Here is a 20,068-nt window from a genome sequence, read left to right as displayed (position 1 = left end):
AACTTTAACGTTACTATGAAGCAGAAACACCCGAAAACTAGCGTTATTTATTTATAGCTAAATAATGAATTTTGTTTTATTTCGAACTTTTATTTTGACGACTGGTGCAAAGGAAAAGCCGTTGACATCGCTTCCGGCGGTGAAAGGATTTCCGTCAACACAAATACACTCGATCTTACTATCAATGACGAGCAGAAATCGGTTATTCGGGATATATTAAGGTCTCTGTGGTGTGTGACATATATCTAGCCAGGTCTGTGTTCAGTATTCACATCTGTTCAACACGTCTGACAGGTAAGACGTGCTATTGTTGTTCTTGTAACGCTTGAATAACACTTGACATCCTAACTAAAGATCGCCCCTGAGCGCTGTCATCTGAGAAGCGTTTATACTTATTACATTAGATCTGTCTGGTGAATCACTGACATTAGTTTATCTGTAAAAGCGCAAACATGCTGTGTTGATGTCACGGTGCACTGAAGACATTAGTAAGATCATAATATTATACCGTTAAGTGAGTTTTTCGTTACCATGATTGTAATTATTGTGGTAAAGTTGGTTTTATATTCGCACATTCGTTCATTTTAACCCTCCCTACATTGTTGATCACGTTGCTTTGAATATTGGGCTGAAATCTGATGCAAGTATGACTTCAAAACAACATTAGCATCATTTACTGACTGTCAGAAGTGTTGTAGTTTGATACCCGATCATATGATTTCCCTATTAAAATAAGCAAATAATACATTTCTGAAATGATATTATTAAGGAGAAAGTCTGAATATATTAACAGTATCGCAGATTGGTTTGGCAAACGTTCATTACATCTTAATACTGGAAAAACACAAGAGCTATGTCTGGGGAGTCAAACAAGAGATTCAGGTACTGTTGAAAGCAGAAGTGTACATACACTGTATAAAAAGGCACATAACCATTTTAAAATAGTCAGATGTTAATGTGACAACCTTTTTATCCTTTTGGTAAGTTAGGATGATCAAATGTGTTTCTGTTCTGCTTAATAGCAGAATAATGAGAGAGAGATTTATTGAGAAATTGTTATAACTTTTCTTGAAAGTCAAGTTTACACACAATAAGATTTTTCTGCCTCTGAAAAAGCTCAGATGATGATGTCAAGGTTTTGGAAGTTTCTGATTGGCTAATTGACAACATTTGAGTTAATGTAGGCTCAACTGTAGAATAGTATTGAAGGAAAAGCTCAAACACACTGCTTCCTTGTGTGAAAACATGGGACAATCAACAAGCCAGAATCAACAACAAAGCCAGATTACAATTAGCTCAATCACACTGGGAAAAGAGTAATGTTTGGAGACATGTCCTGTGCTCTGATGGAACTAAGATTGAACTGTTTGGCCATAATGACCAGTGTTACATTTGGAGGACAAAGGGGAAAGCACACACGCCTAGAAACACCATCCCGACTGTGAAGTATGGGGGCGGCAGCATCATGTTGTGGGGCTGTTTTGCTGCAGGAGGGACTGGTCCACTTCACAGCATAGATGACATCATGAGGAAAGAACATTATGGAGAAATACTGAAGCAACATCTCAACACATCAGCCAGGGAATTAAAACTTGGCCACAAATGGGTCTTCCAGACAGACCATGACCCTAAGCATACTGCCAAATTAGTTCAAATGTGCTTTAAGGACAACAGAGTGAATGTTTTGGAGTGGCCATCACAAAGCCCTGATCTCAATCCTATAGATAATTTGTGGGCAGAGCTAAAAAAGCTTGTGCGAGCAAGAAAAATCTGACTCAGTTACAGCAATTCTGTCAGGAGGAATGGGCCAAAATTCCTGCAAACTATTGTGAGAAGCTTGTGGAAGGAGAGCCAAAACATTTGACCATAAAGTTATACAGTTTACGAGCAAAGCTAAAAAAATACCAAGGAAATGTGTGTAAACTTTTGACTGTCTAGAAATTAATAAAAAAAATCCCAAAAAGATTATCCCATGATTCTGGCATTTGGCGAATGTAAATGATTTAGGTAATCCTAACGGACCTAAAATAGTAAACATTTAGTTTGATTTACCATCAGACAGTTTTTTAAAAATGGTCATGTTCCTTTTTTTAGAGTTCATGTACTCTTCTGCTTTCAACTGTAGATATGACTTCAAAACAGCCTTACAACTGTTTATTTAACTTTTAACAATGTTGTACTTTGATAGCTGTTAGTTCATAATATGATTCCAATATTAGGAATTTGCGAAGAATACTTTTGCAAAATGGTATTTTTACGGAGAAAGTCAAAATGTGTGAATATAAAAACTAAATTTACCCCAATAAACAAGAGTGGCAGATACTAGATTTTATAAGCCAGTCATCATAAATGGAAAACTAGTAGATCATTTCCCCCTTCGATGACACGTACAAAGGAAGAATGCCAATCAAAGTGTTTCTGCAGACTGTTTTTATTATTAGTGATCATAAACAATTACAATTAATACATTTTATCATTAGTAGCTGGCTATATTCACGCACTGCTGACACACAACTGAGTTTAAACCCCTGATAAAAGTGATTTCTGCATAATTTCTGCATTATGTTTAAAATGTGACCTCTCAACGTTAAACAGTACTTGAAAAAATATATGAAACAAATTAATTATTGATAATAATAATTTCCCCTTCAGCTGTTTGTATCAGATGATCTGTAAATGTTGTGTGTTCTTCACTGAAGGATGGACTCTCAGGTGGCGCGCAGCGGCATCAGCGTCCAGCAGTCTGACCTCATGTGTAAGAGAGGATGCGGTTTCTATGGGAACGCCGTCTGGCAGGGCCTGTGCTCGAAATGCTGGCGAGAGGAGAACCAGTGCACCAGATCCAAGCAGATACAGGAGGACCGAGCACTAGCCGAGAGGTCAGACTCTGGAGGATCGATCTTCTGAATGTGTGTCAGTCTCCCGTGCTCAGCTGCTGTGTGTGTGTTTCTTCCAGGTTACAGCGAGAGGAGGAAGCGGCGTATGCTAGCAGCAGTGAGGGGGCTCGCTCTCAGCCCGCATCCTCCAAAACAAACAGTGTGCCCATGGTCAAGAGGCTCTTCACCTCTGCTCCCAAAACACCTGGAAGGAGAGGTGCGCCCTGAGTTTCAGCACGGTTCATTAAGCCTAGTTCACACTACAGGATTTTAAACATCAGCAGATCGCTGTGCCGTTCACACTACATGACTTGACTTTGTGTCTTTTAATCTCTGTGGTGTTCACACTACGCAACACTCCGTGAACGATCCACAAGAGGGGGGTCACACACTACATGATCTGACAACAACTCATTCCCCATCAGCTCATTCAAGCTACCAAACCACAGCCAATGAAATTTTGAGGGAGGAGTCGTCAGACAAAGCTGAACACTATTGGCTGCTTGTGTGCTGATGACATCACTGACAGCGTTTCAAGCTTTGGAGAAAGCATTTAAAAACATCGTCAAATCAGCTGATTCATCAGCGCATTAATCACTCATCTGCAAGGCTCCAGTGGAGATACACAGAGAGTTTTACATTTTTGTAATTGTGTAACTCTTTGAAATAAAACTAACAAATAACACACTGCCGTTTTCTAACTATCAGTGTATTTCTTTCTGACATTGTTATTTTTTTATTACAAAACAGAGCATTTCTGCCTTAAATTACCATATTGGTCAAAATGACTGCATGCATGTCTGATACTTTTCACTGTGACTTTAAATATGTGTGCATTTTCTTGCCTAGCAACTTCCTGCTAACATAAACAAAACTTTCTGATGGCAAAAACATCAATTTACTTCAGATATCTTTCAAAACAGCATATTCTGTGCTGTGAAATCGCTCGTCACTACATCTGACCACACGTGCGGTCAGATGTAGTGACGAGCTGCAGCCAATGAGAGAGCATATCAGCATGAGCTGATATGGAGCTCAACAGAAACATCTGTGATTGGTCAGAATGGGCATCGGTGCACTCGCTTCATTCTGCGTTAGCACAGACATGAGAGTAGACTATATTAACAGTGGAACTAGAATTCTGTAACTATTAGAATTACCATACTGCTCATTCTGACCGTTCTCATATAAAACGCCATATTGTCACAACATATTTACATTCAAAGCTATTATTGAGATATTAAAATTAAGCTTTGAATGTCTGGCATCATATTTAATGACACCATTACCCTAAAAATATCATCTTTTTTTGGTAATACAGCCTATAAATATGTAGTTAAGATACTAGAACACGCAAAGGTCTTGGCTTTCATTTTCACTTTCAAACAGGAGCTATATCACAGCACAGAATATGCTGTTTTTAAAGATATCTGAAGTAAATTGATGTTTTTGCCATCAGAAAGTTTTGTTTATGTTAGCAGAAAGTTGCTAGGCAAGAAAATGCACACATATTTAAAGTCACAGCGAAAAGTATCAGACATGCATGCAGTCATTTGACCAATATGGTATTTTAAGGCAGAAATGCTCAGTTCTTTACTGTTTTGTAATAAAAAAAAATAACAATGTCAGAAAGAAATACACTGATAGTGATACACTGATAAACGGCAGGGTGTTATTTGTTAGTTTTATTTCAAAGAGTTATACAATTACAAAAATGTAAAACTCTCTGTGTATCTATCCACTGGAACCTGCAGATGAGTGATTAATCAGCTGATTTGACGATGTTTTTAAATGCTTTCTCCAAAGCTTGAAACGCTGTCAGTGATGTCATCAGCACACAAGCAGCCAATAGTGTTCAGCTTTGTCTGACGACTCCTCCCTCAAAATTTCATTGGCTGTGGTTTGGTAGCTTGAATGAGCTGATGGGGAATGAGATGTTGTCAGATTATGTAGTGTGTGACCCCCCTCTTGTGGATCGTTCACGGAGTGTTGCGTAGTGTGAACACCACAGAGATTAAAAGACACAAAGTCAAGTCATGTAGTGTGAACGGCACAGCGATCTGCTGATGTTTAAAATCCTGTAGTGTGAACTAGGCTTTAGGCATTGAGATCTGGGGCATGTTGAGCAAAACAATCAATACGCAATACTCTTTCCCTGCATCATTTAATTTTATTAAACAGAACTTCATTTGTAAACTAATTGATTTAGTTTTATTTGCATATATGCAGGGCTTAATTTGTGCCGGAAGATGCTGGATTAGGATCCGGCACCTTTTGAAATCTGATCCGGCTCCTCATGTTACTAATCCCCTCCTCAACCGCCCTTCTTCCCTGTCCCCTGTTCACTTTCTTCTGCGTCTCTCCAACCCTCTTCACTTTTGTCCGCGATACTCCTTTGCCATTCTACGCCCCTCCATTAAACCCCCCCTTGCCCCCATCAACTTGCGTGTCATCCGGGACCTCGCAATTCACAAATTAAGCACTGGATATATGGATAAATTTGGTTGTTACCAACATTCAGTAAAATTTCAAGTCAATAGCACCTTTAGAAATATGTTTCAGAGATTGGCAGTCAAAGATAGTGTGTAAATGACAACGTGTGTGGTGGAATTAATTGTTTAACGTGTGAACATTTCCAACACCGTGTGCAGTGAACTTCCATTTCGGGTTGACAAAACCAAACAAATCCAACCTGGTGAAGATCAGGTTTCACAATGATTGACGTAAAATTGTCTCTATTAACTTGTCAACACGTGGGTAAAATTGTGCATCTTCTGAAAAGTGAAAATTTGAGTATGTCCATGCGGTGTTACTCGAGAGAGATGTTGTTGGCTCTTGTTCTTGCACAGATGCAGGATCTTCAAAGACGCCGGTGAGCCAGAGCTCGTCCCAGAGCCGGCAGCCCAGCGCAGAATGTGACCGCATTACACAGCACTTCATCGACTTCCTCAAACCCTTCCAGAGACCCGGATATGACATTTTCAAGCAGTGCCATGCCTTTGCTGAAAACATTGCACACAAAAAGGTACAAAGCAATCTTACATCTTCTAGCATCCGTTTTGAGTGTGGAATTATAGCATAATTGCGTATTTTAGTAATCCCGAGTTCAAATTCTGATTTTGACTTGATGTATTTTAATAATTATGACCAAAACAAGACATATTTATTCACCAAGTGTTCATTTAGATGTCAGATTAATGTGAAAACAAAACATGTTACAAGAGCTGAGCACTGTGTACTGTAGAAAGAACTCATAACGGCTTGAAACCGGTTAAGGATGAGTAAAAAATGACAGAATTGTAAATGTTTGGGTGAACTGTCCCTTTAAACGACTCCTCGTGAACCAATCACTTTTCTTATACAAAGGTAATGATATTGGTAGCTAGACATTCAAGAGTTCACACTTAGCTGATAATCAATAAAGCGTATTTGGCTTGCTGTCCCAGGAGAGAGCCCTGAGCTCGTAATATCCTCGAGCTCGTGGCTCCCTCCCGTTAAAAGGGCGAGAGGGGAGTTCGAGCTCAGGTAGGTCTTGAGATTCCCCTGCTTGTCACCGTGAGAAGTGTAAACTAAGGTTGTATTGGGTGATAATTAGTTTTTGTCGATTGGCTATGGTTTATGTTTTTGGACGGTGGGAGGAAACCGGGGAACCCGGGGGAAACCCACACGAACACGGTGTAAAGTCCGCACAGAAACACCAACCGGCCCGATAGGAATGACCAGCGATGTTTTTGCTGTGAGGTAACAGTGCTAGCCACTGGGCCACCTTGTCGCTCTATCAGAAAAGGGGGAGGATGGAGGGGTGGAAAGTGGGGGGAGCTTCAAGACGAAGATAACTGGAGTGAAAAACTCAGATTATTTATAATGCTTCTAACAGAGGTAATAAGGAGCCAGCCGTGTTGATCATAAGCATGTGATCCTCTCGAAATTAGTTTATGAATAAACCACACAAAGAGGTGTTTATTTATAGCTTTTAATTTAAATTTGAATTTAATTCTGTGAAGAGAACACACAGTTAATGAGGTGTCCTTTACAAAAAATCACATAGGCAATAAAATAATGGTAATGAAAGGTTCTGCCTGGTTTACTCTGTAGGTTGTTGGCTGTGAAGATCTCTCAGACTCTGTGCAGGACTTTTATCAGAGCATGTCTGAATACCTGCAGACCAACTTTAAAGGTACGCTGGTAACGCTGTCTGATTCACACACATACATACGGGTGCTCGCTCGCTCGGGAGTCGGGAGCAATATTGTTAGACCGCCTGCTCTTGTCAAATTAAACCAACTGCTCCTGCGCTTTATTTGAAAATTAACTCTAGCCTGAGGTACATACAGCTGAATTTCATTTTTTAAACGAATGCTTGGTTGTGGTATGAGGCAGTTCCTTTTCGGTCTTGCCAGCTGACCGCTTACCTCCATTTGGACGGCTTTCCTGCTGTAACCAGTTGGTCTCATTAGCTCGGCATGTACGTTGGCGGACTTGAGATGCAGAGAGGAGTTGACCACGACGACATGGGTTCAAGTCTAGTGAAGAACGGTTCCGGAAAGCAGGCAATACAAAAACAGAATCCAAAAAATGAAATAAACAAGTAAACAACAGGGTGAGAATGTGGTCAAATCTGAAAACGTGGTAAAAATCAGACAAGGGCTTTTTACTTTCTGGATTTCTTTTGAAAATTATGGTTGGGTTTAGGGAAGTGCGTGGGTGGGTCAATCAGCAGGTGTAAATGGCACTCGAAAGAGAAATTGGAGATCTCAAAAAGCATACACAGTGGCCTCTTGTGGATTCGCGAAAATAAACTGCAGAAAAGTGTGCCCCCTGGGATGTATTTCAAGGTCTCCAGAAGTGTAGAGGTATGTTTTCAGAGCCTGGGTTGTATGACCGGTTAAACTGGCAGTGGGCTGGATATAGAGGCCAAAACAAAGACAGACATTTCACATACAATTATCATACAATAAACGCACATTCTAGAGAATATCTGACTTCACCATTGTTTTTCAGATCAACAAGTATGCTCACTTGGCATGTGTCTTAAATATCTAACAACAAATTATGGTATTTTTATGATTTTGAAGAGTTAAAAACTGACATACAGCACCTTTAAATTCACTCTAGTTATTGAAGTGTCCAGTGGATTTCAGATTCCAACACTTGCTCTATATGTTCACATTTAAACTACATACGAACATGTCTGATGGCTGTGTGTACATGTCTGTCAGGCTCTCCTGAAGTGGTGGAGACCGTGATGGAGGAGGTGGAGCGGTATGTGATGGGTCGTCTGTATGAGCAGCTCTTCTGTCCTGACCACACTGATGATGAGAAGAAAGACCTGACCGTCCAAAAGAGAATCAGGTGTGCTGGAAGCATTTCTGGAGTCATGTGAGTTACGAAATGCTAACAGCAGTGTAAGAATCTGTGTGTGTGTGTTTGTGTGTGTCTTCAGGGCTTTGCACTGGGTGTCCATTGCGATGCTGTGTGTTCCTTTAGACGAGCAGATCCCCAAAGTGTCAGACAGCGTGGAGAGAGCCATAACAGGTACAGACACGTGTGTGTGTGTGTGTGTGTGTGTGAGTAGGCTGATGATGGTATCACATTTTATTGTTGCGATCAATTGCTGAAGCTTTTATTGTGATTTATAGTACACTGCAAAAAATGTGTTTCTTGCTTAGATTTTTTGGCTTGTTTCTAATCCAAATATCTAAAAATTGTTAAATCAAGCAGCATTTTCTAGAATATATAATAATAATCTTATGTGCGAACGAAATACAAAGTTATTTTAGTGACCTCATTGGCAGATCATTTGTTTGTTTAAAAAAAAAAATCACTTAATTTTTGCATTATTATTTCTATTTAACTGTTTAAAAAATAAAATGCTTCTTGATTTCAGAATTTAAGACATTTTTATGGTGTATTATAACGATATTGAAGTAAGCGGCAAAAAAGTTACTTTTAATATGTATAATAACTAAATAATCGTTAGTATATTGCTTTATTGCATGTACATGTTCTGAATAAGCAAATGTTTCAACCAAATTAAATTGCAAATAGATTATAAAGTTTAATAGGTAACACTTTACAATAAAGTCTCATTAGTATATGTTAGCTCATGATTTAAATCCAACAGTGTAAAAAAAGCCAGATTTATTACTGTTACTGTGTTATGTTAGGAATAAAGTACAACCAGGCGGTTGTTATCTCAGAATAAATCTCTAACCTACATATTATTCATTCACAAGATGCCACAAAACAGTCAAAAACACAAAGCTGACAGAAACGAAATCGGCTGAATGGAGCATACACTAACTTATGTATTATTCATTTACAAGATGGCACCAAACAGTCAAAAACAAAGCAGACAGAAAGAAAACCGGCTGAATGGAGAATACGCTAACCTATGTATTAGAGATCTGCATTCCAGCGGCTGTACCGTGGAAGCCACGGGACCCAACCAGATTTCTTGCAGTGCGGGAATAAATTTCCAAATAAGGCACGGTAGGAGTCGGTTACTCTGGTGTAATTTGAATGGGAGCGGGCGGTTTAACAATACAGCGTTCCTGAGTCCCGACATTATTTCGGAACAGCATATCTGTGATTAGGGATGTAACGGTATCAGAATTTCACGGTACGGTAATACCTCGGTATGAATGTCACGGTACGGTATTTATTGAATCATTTACAGGAAAAAACAAAACTTATGAAAATACTCCAAAAAAGTGCCAAAAGTGACATACAAATTAGCCATCTATCTGTAAGCTTTGAAACAGGAACTTCAATTTTAATAACAAAAAAATATTAAACCATGTAAAAAAATTAAGTTTCAATTTAGTATTGTTGAAAACTCATCACATTCAGCATTTAATCACTCACTCACATAGACAGAGATGGGTTTAAAGGAAAATTATCATATAAATATAATCTGGTAAAAGCTGGTATCTCTGGGTATTTACAATGTCCCCTGCAACAGAAAAAAACCCTCTCATTTGGGACTGAGGTTTCTGGGACAAGAGAGATATGACTTGGCCCAGGTTGTTAGCAATGGGTAACGTTGTGCATTGTCTTTCCCCCACTTGAGAGGAAAAACCATGAGTGAGATAGAGATCTCATGTCTGCATCAATCTGAACAGTGTGCTGTGTTTCTGCAGTCCCCATGACTGATTATTAGTCGTATTCCCCAACTTGCAGGCACGTGCACACACAGGGCTCAACCTGTGCAGTGCACATGCCCTTTTTAGTCTTGGATAGAAAGTTCCCTTCCAAAATGATCAAAAATGCCCCCGCGACGCGACATACCCTCCGTCCCCGCTTTACAGTACGCGCGCGACAACACAGCTGATCAGAACGCGCGCGACAACACAGCTGATAAGAACTCGCGCGACAACACCGCTATTCAGTACGCGCGCGGCGACAACACCCGCTTTAGGGTTTTCCAACTCTTTTTCATCCCCGCTTCTAGCAGCACACTCCATTTCCGCATTACTGGATCTGTAGCGACAACAGACCGCAAGGGATTATGGCCAAGCCTGGGCTGATGGGAATTGTAGTTTTCGCTACCTCCCGTTCACTTCATTCGCCTGAGCAAATTTTCTCAGAAGACATATAGTTTTACCGAGTCATGCGACTACGGTAATATCGAAAAAAATTAATATTGCGGTATGACGGTATTTACAATACCGTTACATCCCTATCTGTGATTTCCTCATTCTTATTGAACACCAGTACAGCCAGTACTCATGAGTCATGACTGTTACACATGATGAACGCATGACCAGTCATTTCTGCACATGCATTTTTTTGCACAGTCTGTGCGTGCATCATCTGCATAACGGTCCTTAGAGCAGGCTTTACCATTGCAGAGCAAACTGAAGATGCGCTGTCCTTGAAGGACGTTCAGCTTGCATTAGAAAACGGTCAGTTTACTGTTAGGAAATCCACATCAGGCAAGTCTGATGTATGAGAGTCTTTTTCATGCGTCATGAACGCAAATGGAAAAAAAAACCCTTTGCGCGATATGATAATACCTCAAAGTTTTACCCTTTAGCAGTCAAGGGCGTTGCACACCGGATGCGCCGCTCGGCGCTGCGCTATGCATTATAGTATTCTAAACATAAAATTCTATCAGGGTATGCACACCGTTGCTGCAAGTCAGCAACTGTCTGCAACGCCCATCTACGACTCAGGACACTGTTCATATTTCTGCCGCACCATAGAGTGCCATCCGAATTTATTTGAAATAACTTGTGAATGTGAGTGTTCGCTGAATGTTACTTCCAACTGTCATATGCGCGCCGCAACCCAGCGCTGAGCGGCGCATCCTGTGTGTGACCAGCTTCACAAGACTGGAACCTAAGGCTTAAGGCGATACTCATGTCTCATCACAAAGGGGCAAACAAAACTACCTACAGTTTTATCAGTTATTTCTCTCTTTTTAGTACCCAATTTAAATGTGGGATTTTGGAAACCAGATCTAAATTAAGCGGGAACGGTCGGGTCAGGTAGAAAATTATTCTAAACGGGCAGCGGGTGAACAAAGACTGAATATGCAGCGGGAGCGGTCGGGTGTGGAATAAAACCTGGTGGTAGCGGGACTGAAAAATTTGTCCTTCGCAAAGCTCTACTATGTATTGTTCATTCATAAGATGGCGCCAAACAGTTAAAAACACAAAGCCGACAGAAACGAAATCTGCTGAATGGAGCATACACTAACCTACAGTCAAAATTTATGTATATGGATGTAAACGTCATGATAGGTGGTGATTAGAAGTTCCCTGGTGAGCCTGTGATTTTTATTTTTGTGTTGTTTAAATAGACCTGATCAACTTGGACTCCAAAAAGGTTCCTAAGGAGAAGCTGGCGTGTGTCACCAGGTGCAGTAAACACATCCTGACGGCCATCCAGGGGAGTAAGAAAGCGGCCGCCTCAGCAGACGACTTTCTGCCTGCGCTGGTCTACATCATCCTGAAGGCTAATCCACCGCGATTACACTCCAACATCCAGTACATCACCCGCTACTGCAACCCCAGCCGCCTCATGAGCGGAGAGGACGGATACTACTTCACTAATCTAGTAAGAGTTCACCTCAGGCTTTTGTTGTGGTGTTAAACATTCATTAATTTTCCTTCGGCTTAGTCCCCTATAGAGTTATAGAGATCGACTTATAACGTCACTTACATGTTTAATAAAAATTTGCTCAGCTGTAATTTGAAATTTATTATGAGATTATCTCCTCTAAGGACTTAATATGCAGTCTCTGTCGCCATTTTTGGTGGCGCAGTTCTTATAAATAAACTGCATAGTTGCAATCCCAACAACTACAGGGTGGGCCATTTATATCGATACACCTTAATAAAATGGGAATGGTTGGTGATATTAAGTCCTGTTTGTGGCAAACTTTTCAAGATCGATGGTGGCCATTTTGAATTCGGCCATCTTGGATCCAACTTTTATTTTTTCTATAGGAAGAGGGTCATGTGACACGTCATACTTAATGGGAATTTCACAAGAAAAGCAATGGTGAGCTTGGTTTTAACATAACTTTATTCTGTCATGGGTTATTTACAAATTTCTGACCACTTATTAAATGTGTTCAATGTGCTGCCCATTGTGTTGAAATGTCAATGCAACCCTTTTCTCCCACTCTTCACACACTGATAGCAACACCGCAGGAGAAATGCCAGCACAGGCTTCCAGTATCTGTAGTTTCAGGTGCTGCACATCTTGTATCTTCACAGCATAGACAACAAAGATAGTGTGGCCATTCTTCATTAATGGAATCCTCAAGGCCACTGGATATTTGACATTGCTGCATGATGATGTGTTTCCCTCTTTATGCACTGAAGCCGGCACGTTCCCTGAGTTTTTCCAGCAAGATGGTGCACCACGGCATTATGTGTGTCAGGTCAGAGTATGCCTAGATGAACAGTTTCCTGAAAAGTGGATTGGTCGTCGTGGGCCAGTTGAATGACCACTTTAGACTTTTATCTTTAAGGTCATTTGAAGGCAATTATCTAGGGGGTGAAGATACAAGATGGAAGCCTGTGCTGGTATTTCTCCTGCGGTGTTGCTATCAGTGTGTGAAGAGTTGGAGAAGAGGGTTGCATTGACAATCCAACACAATGGGCAGCACATCAAACACGTTTATAAGTGGTCAGAAACTTGTAAATAACTCATTAAAGAATAAAGTTACGTTAAAACCAAGCTCACCATTGCTTTTCTTGTGAAAGTCCCAATAAGTTTGATGTGTCACATGACCCTCTTCCTATTGAAGAAACAAAAGTTAGATCCAAGATGGCCGACTTTAAAATGGCCACCATGGTCACCACCCATCTTGAAAAGTTTGCCCCCTCACATATACTAATGTGCCACAATCAAGACGCTAATATCACCAACCATTCCCATTTTATTAAGGTGTATCCATATAAATGGCCCACCCTGTTTACTCTCGACTTAAAAAAGTCTCAAAAGTACATTATGTTGTCCAACAGCTGCAATATTTGTCAAACTGTAGCAAGTTTATTCCTCTGCTTGTCATGTGGGCGGAGTAATACACATGGGTGAATAGGCTGTAGGAGTGCTGATATTACAGAATAATGCATGGCTATCAGCCAATCAGATTCGAGAACCAGACAGAACTGTTGTATAAAATGCCTTCTACATAATCATAACACACAGATATAACCACTGTAAAAGCACCCTTAGAGTCTTGATTGGCTCTATAATCAGGCGTTCATCTTTGCATTTGTTCTTGTTTCAGTGTTGCGCTGTGTCCTTCATCGAGAAGCTTGATGCGCAATCGCTGAACCTGAGTCCTGAAGACTTCGAGCGCTACATGTCTGGAGCGACATCTCCATCCGGCTGCAGCACACAGAATGGCTTCAGTGCGGCGGTCAGTAGCGCAGACGTCCCACCGCTGGACCCGAAGAGGAACCACCACCAGAAAACAGCTCCGGAAACAGACCTCATCGAATGGAGGGATGGCCAGGAGCTCTCAGTGCTGGGTTTACTAGAAGGAGAAACACACACCAACACTGCGAACTTCACCATCGACTCAGAAAACATCGGTGGAGAGAGTCTGCCTCCGCCGTTACAGCCGCAGAAATTCACTGGTTAGCTCAAATCTCAACCGGACATAGACTGACATCGGCTGGAGACTCTTTCCCAGAGGTTAGTGATGGACTCACAAACGCTGGGCTCAATTTAAACATCTGACAACCAGCAGTCCAGCGTAGTTCCTGCTTCACTTTCAAAATTGAGTAGAAGATAAGAGGAGAATTCATGTCTGATTTTAGGACCATCAAGATTTTGTTTTGTGCGTGTGTGTGTGTGTGTGTGTGTGTGTGTTTGTGTGTTTGTGTGTGTGTGTGTGTATGTGTGTGTGTGTGTGGTGTTGTGAAAAGATTAATAACTTGACATTATGCAATATTTATATGTCAGAAGAGTTGTTTCAAATGTCTGTGTGGTGTTGCGAATCCGTTCATTAGAAATCAAATATTTGTGGTTTTAAGATCATATTGCGCTGCAAATATATCCCTTTATTACTTAGAGATTGTCTCATTTCTTGTACAAATATCTAAAAAGAATTAAATCAAGAAGCATTTTTTACACAAGCAGCAAATAATGTCATTTCAAAGCAAAAAAAACAAGATTATTTTGCTTGTTTTAAGGAAAAAGTCACTTCATTTTGACATAATTTCTAGAAACAAAACAATATTTTTTTTACTCTTTTTGGGGCATTTTTCCTTTTTTTGTATTATTAAAAAGTCTAAGAAATGCAGAATTAAAAAAAACAATTTAAATGGATCATTAAGAGCAGAGGTACCCAATCCAATTCAGACCACCAGATCCAGACCCCTAGATCCAGACCCCTAGATCCAGACCCTTAGATCCAGATCCCCATATCCGGATCCCCATATCCGGACGCCAGATCCAGACCCCCCATATCCAGACCCCCCATATCCAGAACCCCAGATCCAGACCGCCAGATCCAGAACGCCTGATCCAGACCCCCATATCCAGACCCCCATATCCAGACCCAATCCAATTCAAACACCAGATCCAGACCCCTAGATCCAGATTCCTAGATCCAGACCACAAAATCCAGATCCCCATATCCAGATCTCCATATCCGGTCGCTAGATCGAGACCGCCAGATTCAGACCGCCAGATCCAGATCCCCATATCCAGAACCCCATATCCAGACCGCCAGATCCAGACCCCCGTGATCCAGACCCCCATATCCAGACCCCCATATCCAGACCCCCAGATCCAGACTGCCCATATCCAGACCGTCAGATCCAGACCGCCAGATCCAGACCCCCATATGCAGACCGCCAGATCCAGAATGCCAGATCCAGACCGCCAGATCCAGACCCCCCATATCCAGACCCCCCATATCCAGATCGCCAGATCCAGACCGCCAGATTCAGACCACTATATCTAGACCAATATATCCAGACTGCCGAATTCCCAACCTAAACCTACCCCTTACAGTAACCGATTGCGTAACATCTACACCAACCCTAAGCCGACCCCTTACAGTAACATTTCAAATGTTGAGTAAGTTACTGTACGTGCAGAGGTTTATTCATGTCTATGTTGTTAGTGCTCATGCTAGTGGGTTACATTCTGCCTACAGTAGCGTCGTGCTGCTGAGTGCTTTTGTTACTAGTACTAAATTCTAAAATCAGGTCAGTATTTCCAGTTTCTTCCATATTCTTAGCATCTTGTCCATTAATCCTAACATCCTAAAATTAAACTGAGAAATACAAAGAGTGGCATGTGACTGTCTGAACTGGTTGAAATGTGTATCTCTTGCTCTGCATGAGACCTGAGAACCCTGCTTTATGTATGCGCTCATTCTCATTAGGCACTGCAGTAACACTAATCAACCTACTCACGGCGAAAGCCTCTCCCACTTGGAAGCCTGGATCTATTGATCTGGATCTAGTGTGGCCTGATACACGCCGGTCTGCAGTTGGATATTGCTGGAAAGATCCTTGCTAGTTGTGACAGCTCCTCTTTGAAGAACTTAAAATCACACACGGCTGTATTCCAGAACATCTGCTTTCTGCAAAGGTCTGGTTCCAACCATAATCAGGCAGATTAGTTTAGTGCAGAGGTGCTCAACCCTGGTCCTGGAGATCTACCTTCCTGCAGAGTTCAGCTCCAACCCTGATCAAACACAACTAGGCAGGACCTGAAGGAGCACTTGTTAATTTAAGACAGGTGTGTTTGATCAAGGTAGAGTTTCAGGAACAGGATTGTGCACCCCTGGTTTAGAGCGTTAAAGGCATCGTACACCTCCCAAAACATAATTCAGCAAGACATAATTTATTTGCTTGTCTAGAAATGGCTTTGATTTAAGAGTATTTCGATATTTGGGTTAAAATCAAGACTTAAACTCTTAGTAAGTAAACGTTTTGCAGTGCATAATGCCAAAAAAATCTCCATTGTCCAAATATGAGCTTCATTTGCTTGGCATTTCTTTTGATTTGAGGGTGAAATATGGACATGTGTTGAGGAATGTGAATGATGGGTGTGAATTTTAAGTTATTATTATTGCTTCTTGCACTGGTTTACAGCTCACTGAGATGTGAGAATTAATAACTTATTATTAGTGTATAGAACTCATTTCAGATCTCCCCTTATAATCCTTAAAGGGATAATTCACTCAAAAATGAACGTTCACTCGCTATTTACACTCGCTTAGAAAGCTTCATGTTTCTTTCTTCTGTTGAATGCAAAAGAAGATATTTTGAAGAATGCTGAAAACCCATTGACTTCCATAGTAGGAGAAACAAATGCTATGGCCGTCAATGGTTACAGATTTAAATATCTTACTTTGTGTTTAACATAATAAGTGAAGGGTGGACAAATGATGACAGAATATTCATTTTTGTTGAACTGTGCCTTTAAGTGAAGTCTTCTGGTTGTTGTTGTCATCTGAATTAAAATTGAAAATGAGGACAGAACTAGTGTTGGTTAGTCACCCAAAAGCTGACGTGCATTAATATTTGCTATGGTCATTGACATGCTCGGATTTGTTAAAGCATGCTGTGATAAACAGACAGAGCTTGAAATCACAGGTGTGGTTTAATACAGTGTTTCTCAACCACGTTCTTGGAGGACCACCAGCTCTGCACATTCTCCATGTCTCCTTATCCAAACACACCTGATTCAGTTCATCAGCTCATAAGCAGAGACTGAAAGAGCTGAGTGTGACGGACAAAGGAGGCATCCAAAACATGCAGTGCAGGGGCTCCTCCAGGAACGTGGTTGAGAAACACTGATTTAATAGACACCAGCTCATTCGTAAACATAGAATTAATTAATATAGTGAATTTTTCACATGGGTATCATTTTAAAACAGACATTTATAGTCATATATTTATTTTCTGAATGTTTAATTGTCCAGGAAATGCTGTTACAGAATGAAAGAAAACATACTAACTTAATTTTTTTAAAGACTTAAAGTAATAGTTCACCCAAAAAATGAAAACTACATATCATTTACTCACCCTTTAGCTGTTTCAAACCTTTATGAGCTTCTTTTTTCTGTTAAACACAAAAGTAGATATTTTGTAGAATGCTGAAAACCGGTAACCATTGACTTCTATAGTATTTATTTTTCCTACTATGGAAGTCAATGGTTACTGGTTGTCATATTTATAACAATATCTACTTTAGGGTTCAGCAGAAGGAAGAAACTCCGGTTTACAACCATTTTAGGGTGAATAAATAATGCGTTTTTGTTTTGTTTTTTTTGTTGAACTGTGCCTTTAAGTGAAGTCTTCTGGTTGTTATTGTTGTCATCTGAATTAAAATTGAAATTGAGGACAGAACTAGTGTTGGTTAGTATAGCCGAGTCACCCAAAAGCTGACGTGCATTAATATTTGCTATGGTCATTGACATGCTCGGATTTGTTAAAGCATGCTGTGATAAACAGACAGAGCTTGAAATCACAGGTGTGGTTTAATACTGTGTTTCTCAACCACGTTCCTGGAGGACCACCAGCTCTGCACATTCTCCATGTCTCCTTATCCAAACACACCTGATTCAGTTCATCAGTTCATTTGCAGAGACTGAAACACCTGTGATGGGTGTGATAGACAAAGGAGGCATCCAAAACATGCAGTGCAGGTGCTCCTCCCGGAACGTGGTTGAGAAACACTGCTTTAATAGACACCAGCTCATTCGTAAACATAGAATTAATCAATATAGTGAATTTTTCACATGGGTATCATTTTTAAAACAGACATTTATAGTCATATATTTATTTTCTGAATGTTTAATTGTCCAGGAAATGCTGTTACAGAATGAAAGAAAACATACTAACTTTATTTTTTTAAAGACTTAAAGTAATAGTTCACCCAAAAAATGAAAACTACATATCATTTACTCACCCTTTAGCTGTTTCAAACCTTTATGAGCTTCTTTTTTCTGTTAAACACAAAAGTAGATATTTTGTAGAATGCTGAAAACCGGTAACCATTGACTTCTATAGTATTTATTTTTCCTACTATGGAAGTCAATGGTTACTGGTTGTCATATTTATAACAATATCTACTTTAGGGTTCAGCAGAAGGAAGAAACTCCGGTTTACAACCATTTTAGGGTGAATAAATAATGCGTTTTTGTTTTGTTTTTTTTGTTGAACTGTGCCTTTAAGTGAAGTCTTCTGGTTGTTATTGTTGTCATCTGAATTAAAATTGAAATTGAGGACAGAACTAGTGTTGGTTAGTATAGCCGAGTCACCCAAAAGCTGACGTGCATTAATATTTGCTATGGTCATTGACATGCTCGGATTTGTTAAAGCATGCTGTGATAAACAGACAGAGCTTGAAATCACAGGTGTGGTTTAATACTGTGTTTCTCAACCACGTTCCTGGAGGACCACCAGCTCTGCACATTCTCCATGTCTCCTTATCCAAACACACCTGATTCAGTTCATCAGTTCATTTGCAGAGACTGAAACACCTGTGATGGGTGTGATAGACAAAGGAGGCATCCAAAACATGCAGTGCAGGTGCTCCTCCCGGAACGTGGTTGAGAAACACTGCTTTAATAGACACCAGCTCATTCGTAAACATAGAATTAATCAATATAGTGAATTTTTCACATGGGTATCATTTTTAAAACAGACATTTATAGTCATATATTTATTTTCTGAATGTTTAATTGTCCAGGAAATGCTGTTACAGAATGAAAGAAAACATACTAACTTTATTTTTTTAAAGACTTAAAGTAATAGTTCACCCTAAAAAAATGAAAACTACTTATCATTTACTCACCCTTTAGCTGTTTCAAACCTTTATGAGCTTCTTTTTTCTGTTAAACAAAAAAGTAGATATTTTGAAGAATGCTGAAAACCGGTAACCATTGACTTCTATAATATTTATTTTTCCTACTATGGAAGTCAATGGTTACTGGTTGTCATATTTATAACAATATCTACTTTAGTGTTCAGCAGAAGAAGGAAACTCAGGTTTGCAGCCACTCGAGGGTGAATAAATATTGCGTAAACTTTTATTTCTGGGTGAACTGTCTCTTTAAACAACTGCTTGTTTTAAGCATACCTTCTGTCCGTTAGTTTCATGAAAATACTGCTTAATATGCATGCAAAGTAGCACTTTTGCTGTGGTCTGTAGTATCCCGTTATGAACAGTTTGTAACCTCATTTTTGTTATCTAAATGATTATGGTATGAAGCCAAAAATATGCTATTTAAAGAAGTATAATAAATGATCACCTGGAGGAAAAGAAAAAAGCTGCCGTCTCGAATTTGATCTCCGAGATGTTATTGGATGCTGTTCACACAAACTCATTCATTCATTTTCCTTCAGCTTAGTCCCTTATTAATCAGGGGTCGCCACAGCGGAATGAACCACCAACTATTCCAGCATATGTTTTATGCAGCGGATGCCCTTCCAGACACAACCCAGTACTGGGAAACGCACTCATCCACACATACACACAAACACACCACAGTGTGATCTCAACCACTCTCACTGGCAGAGCTGTGATTAATCAAAACGTTATTGGCTGTTTTTTTAAAGGGGAGGAGCTACTCTGTCCCACACTCTCCTCATTTTTCAGTTGAGATTACATCAAACATTGAATAAAAGTATCAACCCAGGCTCATTCTGAAAACGTACCCCTATAAACATTTCTGGAGGGCGCCAAATATGTCCCAGGAG

At 40.1% G+C, this 20,068-nt stretch overlaps 2 protein-coding genes across 8 annotated transcripts; both read left to right on the top strand.

The window, feature by feature from the left end:
* Positions 1–138: 138 nt before the first annotated feature.
* rabgef1l (RAB guanine nucleotide exchange factor (GEF) 1, like) lies at positions 139–19,638 on the top strand. Of its 7 annotated transcripts, XR_015508435.1 has the most exons (12): positions 139–294; positions 2,700–2,879; positions 2,957–3,093; positions 5,726–5,901; positions 6,972–7,053; positions 8,096–8,228; positions 8,320–8,411; positions 11,683–11,939; positions 13,627–15,090; positions 15,142–16,959; positions 17,140–18,445; positions 19,333–19,638. XR_015508435.1 is itself a non-coding variant. In NM_200941.1 (9 exon segments), coding segments are annotated over 8 exon segments (1,413 nt in total). In that variant the 5' UTR covers positions 178–294; position 2,700; the 3' UTR covers positions 13,984–14,502.
* Positions 14,287–19,638, top strand: LOC147840491 (uncharacterized). The gene is made up of 3 exons (XM_087283426.1): positions 14,287–14,301; positions 14,728–18,236; positions 19,124–19,638. Exons 1-2 carry the CDS (start codon positions 14,287–14,289, stop codon positions 15,310–15,312), a joined length of 600 nt encoding a protein of 199 aa, XP_087139552.1. The 3' UTR covers positions 15,313–18,236; positions 19,124–19,638.
* Positions 19,639–20,068: the final 430 nt, after the last annotated feature.

This window comes from Danio rerio, chromosome 15 (genome assembly GCF_052040795.2).
Source record: "Danio rerio strain M-AB ecotype USA chromosome 15, GRCz13ab, whole genome shotgun sequence".
Taxonomy (NCBI): domain Eukaryota; kingdom Metazoa; phylum Chordata; class Actinopteri; order Cypriniformes; family Danionidae; genus Danio; species Danio rerio.
This window is presented reverse-complemented; position numbering and strand designations above follow the sequence as displayed.